At 40.8% G+C, this 12,821-nt stretch overlaps 5 protein-coding genes across 5 annotated transcripts; all 5 read left to right on the top strand.

The window, feature by feature from the left end:
• Positions 1-509: 509 nt before the first annotated feature.
• Positions 510-3,101, top strand: TM35_000222180 (uncharacterized protein; the record flags this gene model as incomplete). The annotated part of the gene is made up of 1 exon (XM_029027265.1): positions 510-3,101. One exon carries the CDS (start codon positions 510-512, stop codon positions 3,099-3,101), a length of 2,592 nt encoding a protein of 863 aa, XP_028881485.1.
• Positions 3,102-3,847: 746 nt separating this feature from the next.
• On the top strand, positions 3,848-5,926 carry TM35_000222190 (putative mitogen-activated protein kinase, putative,kinase; the record flags this gene model as incomplete). The annotated part of the gene is made up of 1 exon (XM_029027266.1): positions 3,848-5,926. The coding sequence occupies one exon, from the start codon at positions 3,848-3,850 to the stop codon at positions 5,924-5,926; it is 2,079 nt and encodes a 692-aa protein (XP_028881486.1).
• Positions 5,927-7,245: 1,319 nt separating this feature from the next.
• On the top strand, positions 7,246-8,085 carry TM35_000222200 (glucosamine-6-phosphate isomerase; the record flags this gene model as incomplete). The annotated part of the gene is made up of 1 exon (XM_029027267.1): positions 7,246-8,085. The coding sequence occupies one exon, from the start codon at positions 7,246-7,248 to the stop codon at positions 8,083-8,085; it is 840 nt and encodes a 279-aa protein (XP_028881487.1).
• Positions 8,086-8,900: 815 nt separating this feature from the next.
• TM35_000222210 (uncharacterized protein) lies at positions 8,901-9,884 on the top strand (the record flags this gene model as incomplete). Its single annotated transcript, XM_029027268.1, has 1 exon — positions 8,901-9,884. The coding sequence occupies one exon, from the start codon at positions 8,901-8,903 to the stop codon at positions 9,882-9,884; it is 984 nt and encodes a 327-aa protein (XP_028881488.1).
• A 474-nt stretch (positions 9,885-10,358) lies between these two features.
• On the top strand, positions 10,359-11,987 carry TM35_000222220 (putative chaperonin alpha subunit; the record flags this gene model as incomplete). Its single annotated transcript, XM_029027269.1, has 1 exon — positions 10,359-11,987. The coding sequence occupies one exon, from the start codon at positions 10,359-10,361 to the stop codon at positions 11,985-11,987; it is 1,629 nt and encodes a 542-aa protein (XP_028881489.1).
• Positions 11,988-12,821: the final 834 nt, after the last annotated feature.

Below are 12,821 nucleotides of genomic sequence, written 5' to 3' on the forward strand. Positions count from 1 at the left end.
TTATTATTATTATTATTATTATTATCTTTGCTGTGTATATGTGTGTATATATATATATGTGGGTGTGTTTGGCTTTCTCTGTATTTTGTGAAGTCCGATACGGAAGTGAACATGCATGATTGTAGACTGAGAGAATATGAAGAAGAGGGACACATACACACACATAGAAGAGAGATTGTGATGTGTAGGAATGAGTGGAAAAAGGGGAATATATATATATTTTTCTTTTTCGTGTACTTCTTCCATCGGATTATGACTACTATGTGGAGTCGTAGCTCAATAGAGCTTTTCTCTTCTTTTTTTTTTTGGATGAAAATCATGGGGTGATGTTAATACCTATATATATATGGGTTTATCTTTAGCTATTATTGGAGTTTTGATAATCGTGGGTTGTGCTTATTTCTTTTTTTTCTTTATTTTTCTTTTCTCTTATTTCCCAGTAGTAACAGTAACAGAGTGGAGAGAATGTGTGAGTGCTGGATAAGTGAGAAGGCATACATGAGATAATAATGATAGCGAAAAAGAGAGAAGAAGAGGAGGAAGAAGAAGAAGAAAAAGATGTGAAGAAGTGCCCACAACGTCTCTCATCACCACGGCGGTCTGTGTTTACGCCTCCTTCCACACACCGACTCTCTACATTAGTCTCGTTACTGCAGGAATGTGCGGATGAACTTCACATTGGGCCACACGGTCTTCTTTCAGCGTTTGTCTCTGTGGAGGCTCAATTGCTTTTGCTGCGGCCGAGGGCTGTTAATATCCTACAAGGAATGACAGAGCTGGAAGGATGGAAAGTACTGTGGGGTTTATTTTTTAGAGAAACAACTGCCATGTATACAGCAGTTACTTCCATGATGAGATTGAAAAAAAGAAAAGATTATAATCTTCCTGATGGACATGGTAGACTACTTATTATGAGTGCCGCCCTATTACGTCAATTCATCTCACCTCAGGTGAAGTATCCTTTAATAGATACAGTATCCGCAGCAAAGAATAGACGTTGTCTGATACGAGTACTCCAACAGTTAATAACACCTGGAGATTTGGAAGGACTATTTCCTTTTTCACTCAAATGTGAGGAATGGAAAGGAACATCTACGGATATTATTGGTAAAATAACACTCATCGCTTTGCGGGATATACAACCATACTCATATTCGGTGAGTGCAACGATTACACGACAGGTATTAGAGGGTTGTATTCACTATACAATGTGTACAGAAGTTGAAGGGGATGTACTGATGAAACTTTGCAGACTTCTTCTTTGTTTTCTATACAATTCACCCATTCCAAAGGGACGAGTAAACACGCAATCGGTTCTGCATCGTGCACGTGCTCTCTTAATGGATCCCTTTTCATATATAATACCATCTCTAGGAAGAAGTATATGGTCCTCACGTTCACTTCCGTTTGGTACATTTCTGTTGCCCACTACTTCCTCAAGACTAACAGCACACGAGGGAACACGAACACCATTCTTTATATTGGAGAAGTGTGAAGGAGAAGAAGATGGACCATTGATGGTTTTACTTTTACACATAGATGATAAAGGTGGGTTGCTGGATTTTGCACACTCCAAAGTAGATAATAACAACGATGAAGAGAGTGAAGAGTGGGATAGGGAAAGTGAAGAAGGAGTGCGGAAGGTGCAGCGTATGTGGACAAGAACTGAACAGGAAGAAGCACAATTAGAAGCCGCACATATTTTATATACATGGGCATGGAATCATAACATACGTGTGATCTTAACTCCTTCATATGTGCCTCCTGTTATTAAAACCTATGGGCAGCGGTATAATACTAAAGAAGGGCTCAAGACTAATATGGATAGTGATGATAAAAACAACAAAAAGAATAATAATAATACTAATACTAATAATATCAAAAGTGAGACGAATACAATCAAAAAGAACCCTATTTTTATGGTAGATGAAGTGGATGAAACTCTTTTTAATGCATTACTGCGACGTCTGCAATACTGGCGTCATGACAGACGAGATAATATTAATAATAATAATAATAATAATAATAATAATATTAAAAAACATGGGATATTCTCCTCTTTAGATGTAGCTATACTAAGACGTGGAAAGTTGGAGTTACCAGAATGCCCCGGCGATGCTATTTTACCTGTGGAACGTATTATGCATCACTCGTTAAATGTAATTTTTCCATCCTCCATTCCACACTTTGGAGTAAGAGAGAGAGATAATAATAATAATAATAATAGTACAACTGTGGTATTAATAGAGTTGTGCAAGTCTAAACCACCGTATAGTAGTGTGTCTCTGCAAGAGAGAGAAGATCTAAAAGGAATAGGCTCTATATTTCTAGTAGCTTCAAATTCCAATCTTATTTCAATGTATAAGGCATTACTATTAAAGACTACGGCAAGTCTGTTAATGGCTCTTGATGGATCCTCATACTCTGGTGCTGTAAACTCTGAATGTGGATTGGGCTTTATACGAGCTGGTGGTGCCTTCTCTATTGCACTCGCCCGTCAGATGCGCCGTTGTGCGGAGACATTATTAAAACAGAAAAGTAATAGTGATAGTGATAATGTTATTAAGGATGCCGCTGTGAATATCTCTGCTATTTCTCATTCCCATACACCCGTTGTGGTGGCGGTATTACAATTACTCGCAGAGGCCCTGTTGGAAGTCCCACGACATCTCGCCGCACATCTCACGGCCCATCACTACCCATTAAAACGTCGTTGGTGGCATTTGGAGGCAAATGAAATGCAAATAGATCCAACGCAGATGATACATTCTCTCACATCTGTACATAAGGCACCATTGCATGTTTACATTCGTGAAGATCCCACTTATTATCGACGAATGATAAATCCAACACTATCATCACAAGTAGAGGATGAGGATGAGGATGATAAGCGAAGGTATTTTTGCTGTAGTGATACCGAAAGCAGTTGTAGTGAGTCTGAGAGTGAAGAGTCATTTCATCAAGAAGAGATAAATGAGTCCAATTGTATTAGTTTCGTTGAACCAGTTGCGGTAACAACAGGTGTTCTTCGTGCAGCCATAGCGTTTATACGTTTAATATTGATATGTGAGGATCAGGCGAGTGATGATGTAAGCATCTAAGCTCTTCCCCACTATATATATATATATATATATATATATTTCTCTGGTTAAATACATCAAGTAATACTTGTTTTTTTTTTTTCTTTTTCTTTTTTGTTTTCTTGTTTTCTCTCTCTGAATACCATAGTATACTGGTTCTGGGTACTTAAAATCTTTTTTTTTCTTTCTTCTTTTTTCTTTCTTTCTTTCTTTCTTTCTTCTGTAGCGGGAAGCATATAGTTGGGTGGTTTTGTCTGCCCACAGCTCTGCCGTATTGCTGCTCTTGGTGGCATTTAGTGTGGCATCGCAGGCTGATTTCACCGTTTCTCTTTGCTTGTTTGTGTTCTCTTCTCTACAGAAGTGAACTCATCAGCAACCAAGTCACAACGGTGAAGGAAAAAAAAAAAAAAAAGGAAAAAAAAAAAAAAACAAAAGAAAAGGAAAAAAGAAAAAAAAAAGACAATACGAAGAAAATACAAGTTTATAGTGTGAGTGGAGGTTATTGTTTGTGTTGTTGCTGTTGTGGAGAGGATTGTCTGACTATAGAGTAATTTTTTCCTTTTTTCTTGAGGTGCCAACCAAACCATAACAACAACAGCAGCAGTAACAGCAACGACGATATTAACAACAACAACAGCAGCAGCAGGTGTTTGTTGCTAATAAGTGGTTGGGGTGTTGTTAGAGTTGGTTTGTTGTTGTTGTTGGTAGTAATAATAATAGCGGTAGTGTTAGTGTGTGTGTGTGTGAAGACGGACGTCCATTTGTGAATGGAAGGCTACGAGACATTAGGTGTTCTCGGTGAGGGGACGTACGGTGTAGTTGTGAAGGCACGCCACCGGGCCACTGGACGACTAGTGGCCATTAAAAAGTACAAACAGGCAGAGGACGATGATCATGTACGCAAGACATCTCTGCGTGAGATACGGGTATTGAAACAGCTTCGACACCCAAATGTCATTTCACTATTGGATGTATTTCGTCGTGATGGGAAATTGTATCTTGTCTTTGAATATGTGGAGAACACGATACTGCAACTCATTGAAGAAAAACGGCATGGTTTACCACCAGAGGATGTGCGTCGCTATACCTATCAGTTACTTAACGGAGTGGATTACTGTCATGCACATAACATTATCCACCGAGATGTAAAACCGGAAAATATATTAGTATCAAAGGAGGGTTTATTAAAGCTTTGCGACTTTGGTTTTGCCCGACAGTTAAGTTCAAAAGGGAAATATACAGATTACGTTGCTACACGTTGGTATCGTGCACCAGAGTTATTAGTTGGAGATGTCTCTTACGGTAAAGCTGTGGATGTATGGGCCATTGGCTGCATCTTCTCTGAGTTATCAGATGGACAACCCCTCTTTCCTGGAGAATCGGATTTGGATCAACTTTCTCTTATTCTCCGTACATGCGGACCTGTTCCAAATAGAATGGTGGATATTTTTGAACACAACAGTTTATATCGCCGTGTTATGTTTCCATCAACTCCGATTGAGTTGACATTGCGTCAACGTTTTCACAAATTTCCTGAACCATGGTTAGAGTTTTTAACTTCTTGTCTACGCACAGATCCTGCAGAACGTCCTTCGTGTGCGGCATTAATGAATTTTCCATACTTTACAGAAGACAACTTTAGAGCAGAATATGAAGTGGAACTACGTAGACTCTTTCAACAAAGCCAACAAGGTCTTAAATCAAATGTAGAACCCCAAACTGTTTCTAGCCCTCTCAGTTTACATTCTAAGGGACAACCACTAGGAACGGAACTTGAGGAGGGAGGTGAACTCATGTTACCATTATTAACAACAGTATCACCATCTGGGGGTATGGAAGCAAATGATGGGAGTTCAATGGGAAACAAAAGTTCTTCTCTAGTGGCTGGTACTGCTATTACAGCTATGGTTGGTGGAGGAGGAGGTGGTGGAAATGCTAGTAATAGTGTTGGTGTTGGTGGAAATAGTAGTAGTAGTGTTGTTGGTGTTGGTGTTAGTGGAGCTGCTGCGGCTTCTTTTCAACAATTGGGAACACTATGGAACCATTACTTGGGTTCAACTGTAGGGAGTAGTACGGGAAATACAGGGGAACTTCCAAACATTGCCAGTCGTCAACATCAACCCTATCAAAATGTATCATCTCCAATGCGTAATGGTATGAAAAATACAAATAAATCAGAAAATAAAGGATCACATGAAATGTTTACTAGTCCAGTTCAAACGATGAAATACGCCGGTGGGGGTCATGCTGTGAATAATACAATGAACCCTTCTTCCCCTTCTGTTCATAAAGGACAGAAAGTCTCTGGTATCAACCCAAGTACACCCGTAGGTGGTCGTGGAAATAGAAAAGGGATTGGTAATGTTAATAAAAGTGGTCAGTCGACTAAGTGGAAGTCAGGATCACTAAAAAAACAACTCAAACTCAACTACCCTATGTTTCCCGCATTACCAAGTGATCGAAGTTCACCTGTACCAGCACCATATAATACTAATACGACAACGACGACGACAAATACTACTACTACTAGCAGTGTCGCCCTTAATGCTTTATCCGTTATTCGAGATGGTAATACCAGTTCTGTACAAAAGTTGGCACCCAACAACACGCATGCAAATACGGGGCAAACAACAAATACCACTCATACCCACACAACATCGAATGTAGGTGCTGGAAATAGCACTGCCAGCAACAATGTCACTAAACACAAGAAAAAACAAAACAAACGTGCAATGGGACCAGGGGGAGTGAAAGAAGCATCCCCAGGGGGCCCAGGAAATAATAATTCTTACAACAATGTCTCAGGGCAAAAGTATTCCTTTCAAGATGCCCCTTCAAAAAGATAAATGAAGATGAAATGTTTCATTTTTTTTTTTTGACAAGACGATACGTATTGTGTATGCTCATTCGATACCAGAGTGAGATGAGAAGAGAACAACCACAACAACAACAACCACAAGAAAAGATAGAATATATGTGAGTTAGCAGAATGAGCTTAAACTAGTCCAAAGTACGTGTACAGATTTATTAGCTTATATAGTGATGAAGTGTAGGTTCGGATTTGTGGGGGGTGGGGTGGGGGGGAGGAGAGTGGAGGAGTGATGTTTTTTTTTTTTTTTTTATTTATTATTTTTCCTTTATTACACCTTTTCTTTGTGTTAGTCCGTTTTTGTTGACAAAAAGAGAAGTAAATGTCTTTGGTGAAATGGAAAGGGTAATGAAGGAGAAAGTATCGGACTACACAACTCAATGTATCGACTATGTCTGTGTCTCTCTCTCTCTTTTTTTTTTTTACTCTTTTTTTTCTTTCTTTCTTCCGTCTCTTTATTTGCGTCTGTCTGTTTTTTTTTTTCTTTTTCCTTCTTTACGCTTCTATGTCTCTGTATATCTGCTTGTATATCTGTATATCTGTTTTTTTCTGCATATGATCCGTGGGTTTTCGCTGTGTTTACCGGTTGGCATGTGCAGGGATTGATGTTTCCTTTTGGGTTGAGATCCCATTAATTTTCAGGTCCTCTGCACCTTGTCACCTTCCCACCTCCTCTCCCCACCTTTTTGTTTCTTTTTTTTTGTTTGTTTGTTTGTTTTTGTCTCCACTCTTTTATCTTTTTTTTTTTCCTTTTACACCTTTTCTCTCAGCATTCATGCATGCCCTTTTTTTTTCTTTTCTCGAGTACACAAACTCCTGCTTCTCTCATGTCAGGATTTGTGTGGATGTAGTGGGCGGCAAAAAAAAAAAAAAAACAACAACTGAAATATATATATATGTCTGCTTTTATCTTTTCTTTGCGTTTTTTTTTTTTTTTTTTTGTGAAGTTGTTCTCTGCAACGTATGCGTCCTTTCCATTCTTTTTGTTATTGTTATTATTTATTATTATTTATTTATTTTTTTTTGCGTTACTGCCGCAACTTCTACAACTGATGCTTTTTCTTTTTGGTTTTTTACTCCTGTATCTATTTTTTTTTTTCTCTTTTCTTTTCTTTTCTTTTGCCTGTACCCCCCCCCCCCTCCTTTGCAAAACAACCCGATTCTGGGTAAAACCAAACAAACCAAGCAACACATCTATAACACAAAAAAAAAGAAAAGACTATTCTTTAATTCTCTATTAGGCAAACCGCCAAACTAGTTAAAAAAACAAGAACTCGAATACATAAATCAATAAAGATGCGTGTAGTGATTTCTAAGGATGCTGACGCTGTGGCCGATTACGTCTCGGAGTATATTATTACCATGATCCGCAACTTTGGCCCAACAAAGGAGCGCCCATTCGTGCTTGGTCTTCCCACTGGTGGTTCCCCACTAAAGACATACCAGCGCCTCATTCAAGCATATCGCGAGGGTCGTGTCTCCTTCCGCAATGTGATCACCTTTAACATGGATGAGTACGTTGGTCTCCCACGCGATCACCCACAGAGTTACTTCTACTTTATGAAAACCAACTTCTTTGACTTTGTTGATATTCCTGAAGAGAACCGTAACCTGCTCGATGGTACGGTGCCAGACCTTATTCAGGAATGCCAGCGCTATGAAGATAAGATCCGTCTGGTGGGCGGCATTCATCTCTTCCTCGCGGGTGTTGGCACAGACGGCCATATCGCATTCAACGAACCCGGAAGCAGTCTCGACAGCCTCACCCGTGTCAAGTCTCTCAATGAAGAGACCATCGCCTCCAACGCGCGTTTCTTTGATAATGATATCCGCAAGGTGCCGACGATGGCCCTCACGGTTGGTGTTAGAACCGTAATGAATGCCCGCAATGTGCTCGTCATCGCAACAGGCTCAAACAAGGCGGTGGCGGTGGCGCACTGCATGGAGGGCAGCATCAGCCACAGTCATCCCATCACCGCCCTGCAGATGCATCCCTCCGCTGTTCTCTGCTTGGATGAGGAGGCCACTATGGAAATGAAAGTGAAGACAGTCAAGTACTTCAGGGGACTGCTGAAGCGAGAGGACGAACTCATCCAACGCCAGAAAAACGCAAAGAAGACAATGTCAAAACTTTAGTGGATTCTACCACCCATTATAAAATGATAAAGTGGTGGTTCTGTCTCTGTCTCTGTCTCTGTCTCTGTCTGTCTGTCTGTCTGTGTGATGATGATGATGATGATGATAATAGTTTATGACTTGTGTTTACTGGGGGGATTGAAAGGCAAGGATGAAAAAATAAAATGAAAAGAAAGGGTGAAAAGCAAAAAAAAAAAAGCAAAAAAAAAACGTTTGATAAAAGATAACGGGAAGGGAATGCAAAAAAAAAAAAAAAAATAGAACAAGAGCTTAAAAGGAGCGTCATTATTAATGCGGAGTATGTAGCAAAAAGGCTTGGAAATGATACCCAAAAATTACACTCGCACGTACGCATCTGCAAGCAAATGGGTTAGCAGCAGCAACAACAAAAAACAAAAACAAAAAAAAAAAAAAACAAAAATGGCTTAAAGCAAAAGGGACAAACGATGCAAACAAAGAAATTATTATTAATAATCAAAATAAAGTTTCGTAGGAGATGGGTGAGTCTGATTGAATGTCCATGAGGTCTGCTTACGACATGTACTCACCTTACACCGTTAATCCCTTTCTTTATTCCCGTTCATTTAAGCCTTCTTTTTTTTTAAATTCTTTTTAATTCGATGTTCTTTCTATTGTGTCCATTACTAATGATTGTGTTTTTTTTTTTTTTCTTTTTCTTTTCTTTTTACTAAACATCAAACAAAAATAAAATAATAATACTTGGTTATACATAGAGAAGGTATAGAATCCGAAAGAAAAAAAAGTGATAGAGAGATAGAGAGGGCCTCTGTGTTTGTGTCTGTGGAGTACCTTTTATGCGAAGAATAAAAAGAGATGAATCTGGAGATTCATTCGTAGACACTATACTTGGCGATAATAACGTGACGGAACCACGCGAAGTGATTAGCCTTCAAGTTTCTAGAGTTGTTCGTGGGAATGCGGCAAACACATCACTAGGGATTACGCACCAAGGAACTCTTGGGAGTTCACATCGTCGCTGTGATAGTAATTATAGCGAAAAAAGCGGTACTAGTAATAATGAAGATAACCATGAGACGGAGGAAAATATGAGTAATAATCCAGTTTCATTTTATTCTAGAGAGATTCTTCGCTCTCTTTTTGGTTACGCTCTTATATTTATTAATTTTACCTTTATTGTAGCATCAATGTTATTAATCATGTCCGGTATTGTTGCTCGTGGGAATGTAGCTGTTCGTCTCTGTGGGCCTTGTAGTCGTATCGCTTGGTGTGCCCTTATTTTAGGAATCATTCTATGGCTTTTTACTATATTTGGGTTTATATGGATACGAAAACGACAAATGGTGTTTTTGTTAGTTTATGTTGCCCTTCTCGTTATTTTGTTCATAGCACTAATTGTCCTTATTATTATTGCTGGTATATATGATCGAGATGTCAGAGTTAGTGTAATGGACCCCAGTTTATTTCTTTACTCATGGGAACGTGGTGTAAATGATACAAAAAATAAAAAAAATTATGATATTTGCTTTTTACAAGAAAGATTTAATTGTTCTGGATTTCACTTTGGTTGTTGTGTCCCTGAGCTTTGCTATAACGCAAGTGAACCACCAGAATGGGTGGAACAGGTGTGCCCAATTTGTCCATCTTTTCCTCCAATGTCTCCAGTGGTTTGTACTGGTGTTGTCTACTCTACCGTTCGTAAAAATATGGGTGGTTTTTTAGTTATTATTTTCTTTTCCATGATACTTGTAGTGGCTGGAGTTCTCTTTGCCTTTCTTTCAAGAAGTGCGAACCGTTTAATGTCAGCAGGTGAGGCATGAGATGTCTCTCCTTCCTTTAAGGGGGTTGGAGAGATGATGCTTCCAATGGTATAAGGAGCCAAAAATGAGTGAGGAAAAGGATATATAGATAAAGAGAAGGACTTGTTTTTCTCTTTGTCTCTGTATGTTTCTGTCTGTATAGTTTTTTTTTTTTTTTTTTTTTTTTTGTTTTTCTTCCTCTTTTCCTCTCTCTCTCTCTCTCTTTTTTTTTTTTCTCTCCAATGTGAGAAAATAGAATGTCCGTACGTATTTCTCTGTTTATGAGGGATTTTTGTTTGCTGCTGTTGCTGATACTTTTTTTCTTGTTGTTGTTGTTAGACATCAAAGCAATAACCAACCACTTGTTCTTTGATGATTTTTCCTATATATATATTTTTTTTTTTAATGATTTTTTTTTTTTCCTTTTCTCCTTGATGTTTTCTTTTATTATTATTTTTCTCGAGAAGATTTACTTGATTGAGCTTCATAAAGAGGATGCAAACCAAGCAGAAGGCGGCGTTAGGAATCAACGGTACCCGCACAAGTGGATTGGCGGTGCGCCGTGAGAACGTGACCGCAGCTTTGGCGGTGGCCAACGTTGTGAAGTCCTCACTTGGACCTATTGGCCTTGACAAGATGCTGGTCGATGACATTGGCGATGTGTGTGTCACAAATGACGGAGCAACCATTCTTAAGAGCCTAGACGTGGAACACCCTGCCGCACGTCTTCTTGTGGATCTCGCGCAGCTTCAAGATAAGGAAATTGGTGATGGCACAACCTCTGTTGTGATTCTCGCATCTGAGTTGCTTAAGCGGGCTCAGGACCTCATCGTATCCGGTATTCACGCCACAAGCATCATCGCCGGTTACAAGCTTGCTTTACGTGAAGCCGTACGATACCTTCAGTCTAATCTCAGTGTTTCTGTGGATGCTTTGGGCAAAGATGTTTTGTTAAACGTTGCTCGCACTTCAATGAGCAGTAAGATTCTTAATTCTGATTCTGACCTTTTTGCCAAGATGGTTGTGGATGCAATCCTTTCTGTAAAAACGGTAAATGATTTTGGTGATGTGGTATATCCTCGTAAGGCGGTGAGCATCTTACTTCAACATGGTAAGAGTTCACGAGAATCTGTACTTTTGCAGGGTGTTGCCCTTGGTCTTTCCCGTGCGGCGCAAGGTATGCCCACCTCTGTGGAAAATGCCCGTATTGCACTTATTGACTTTGACCTTCGTGCTGTGAAGATGAAGCTAGGCATCAACATCACCATTACTGATCCCACGAAGGCGGAGGCGATTCGCCAGCGTGAACTGGATATCACGAAGGAGCGTATAAAGAAGATGATTGCGGCTGGTGCCAATGTTATTCTCACCTCCTGGGGTATTGAGGACAGCATGATGAAGTACATGGTGGATGAGGGCATTCTTGGTGTTCGCCGTGTGAAGAACGACGACATGCGCCGTATTGCCAAGGCGACGGGTGCCCGCATTGTGCACACCCTCTCTGACCTTGACGGCGAGGAGGTGTTCGACCCGGCGTGGCTCGGGGCGGCCTCTCGCGTGTACGAAGAGCGCTTTGGCGAGGACGACGTGATTATCATCAGCGGCACGGCGAGTGCGGTGTGTGCGAGTATCGTCTGCCGCGGCGCCAACTACATGGTGCTGGAGGAGATGGAGCGCGCCCTCAACGACGCCCTGTGGGCCGTCGCCCGCACCCTCGAGGCGCACAGCGTCGTCGCCGGCGGCGGGGCGGTGGAGGCGGCCCTCTCCGTCTACTTGGAGAACGTCGCCCACACCCTCGGCTCACGCGAGCAACTCGCCATCGCCGCCTTCGCTGAGTCGCTGCTCGTCATTCCAAAGACACTCGCCCTCAACGCCGCTCTCGACGCCACCGAACTCGTCGCCCGTCTCCGCGTCGCACACAGCGAGGAGAAGCAGGAGGCACGCTTCTGTGGACTCGACCTCGTCGAGGGCACACTGCGGAACAACATTGAGGCAGGCGTCCTGGAGCCGCAGCCGAGTAAAGTGAAGTCCCTGCAGTTCGCCACAGAGGCCGCCGTCACGGTGCTGCGCATCGATGACTGCATCCGACTGAACCCAGAGGATGAGGAGGAACGCGGACGATAGAGAGAGAGAAAGAAAGAGAAAGTGAGTGAGAGAGAGAGAGGCACACATCTATACACATCTATACACATATGCCGTCTGTGTATGTGTCCGTGAGTGTACATGTCACCATGAAAGTAGCAGCAGGAGCAACAAGAGGGAGAGGAGGAAAAGAGAGGAAATAAAGAGAGAAGGAAAAAAAAAAGAGAAAATTAGAGGCGTCTGCATGTGTATGTGTGTGTTTTTGTTGTTTATGTCTATCTGTTTAAATCTCTCTCTTTCTGAGTGAGTGCAGATGATGGAGTGTTGACGGTAGTAAGGGGGACGCTCTGCTTCCCCTTGATCTCTCTCTCTCTCTCTCTCTCTCTCTTTTCTCTTGTACGTTCTCTCTCGCCTTTCCCTCCTGTGAGTGTGTGTATGTGTGTTCCTCGTTGTAAGTGTGGGAGAAATGAGACGGAGTAACTTTTTAATGCATCAGGACGCTGTGAAAAAAAAAAAAAAAAGACTGGGGAAACGACAAAGTGAACCAGAAAACAAAAAAAACAAAAATGAAAGAATGAAAGAAAAGCATCGACAAGAACAGCGAAAAAAAAAAATGGAGAAAAAAAACAAAAACAAAAAAAAAAAAATACGCACACGTACACAGATACATGAAAAAAGAAAAAAAAAAGAGATTTATATTAAGTATTTATATGTTTCTGTGTGTGTGTGTGTGTGAGAAAAGAGAGAAAGAAAGAATGAGAGTGAATGAGAAAAGGGGAAGAGAAAACGTCTTCTTTATTTTTGTTCTTTGCATTATTAACCCTAATTCTAACTTAGCTGAATGAATTCGATAAGAATTATGCAAAAGGAATGAAA

Source organism: Trypanosoma theileri, assembly GCF_002087225.1.
Source record: "Trypanosoma theileri isolate Edinburgh chromosome Unknown TM35_Tth_22_V1, whole genome shotgun sequence".
NCBI lineage: Eukaryota > Euglenozoa > Kinetoplastea > Trypanosomatida > Trypanosomatidae > Trypanosoma > Trypanosoma theileri.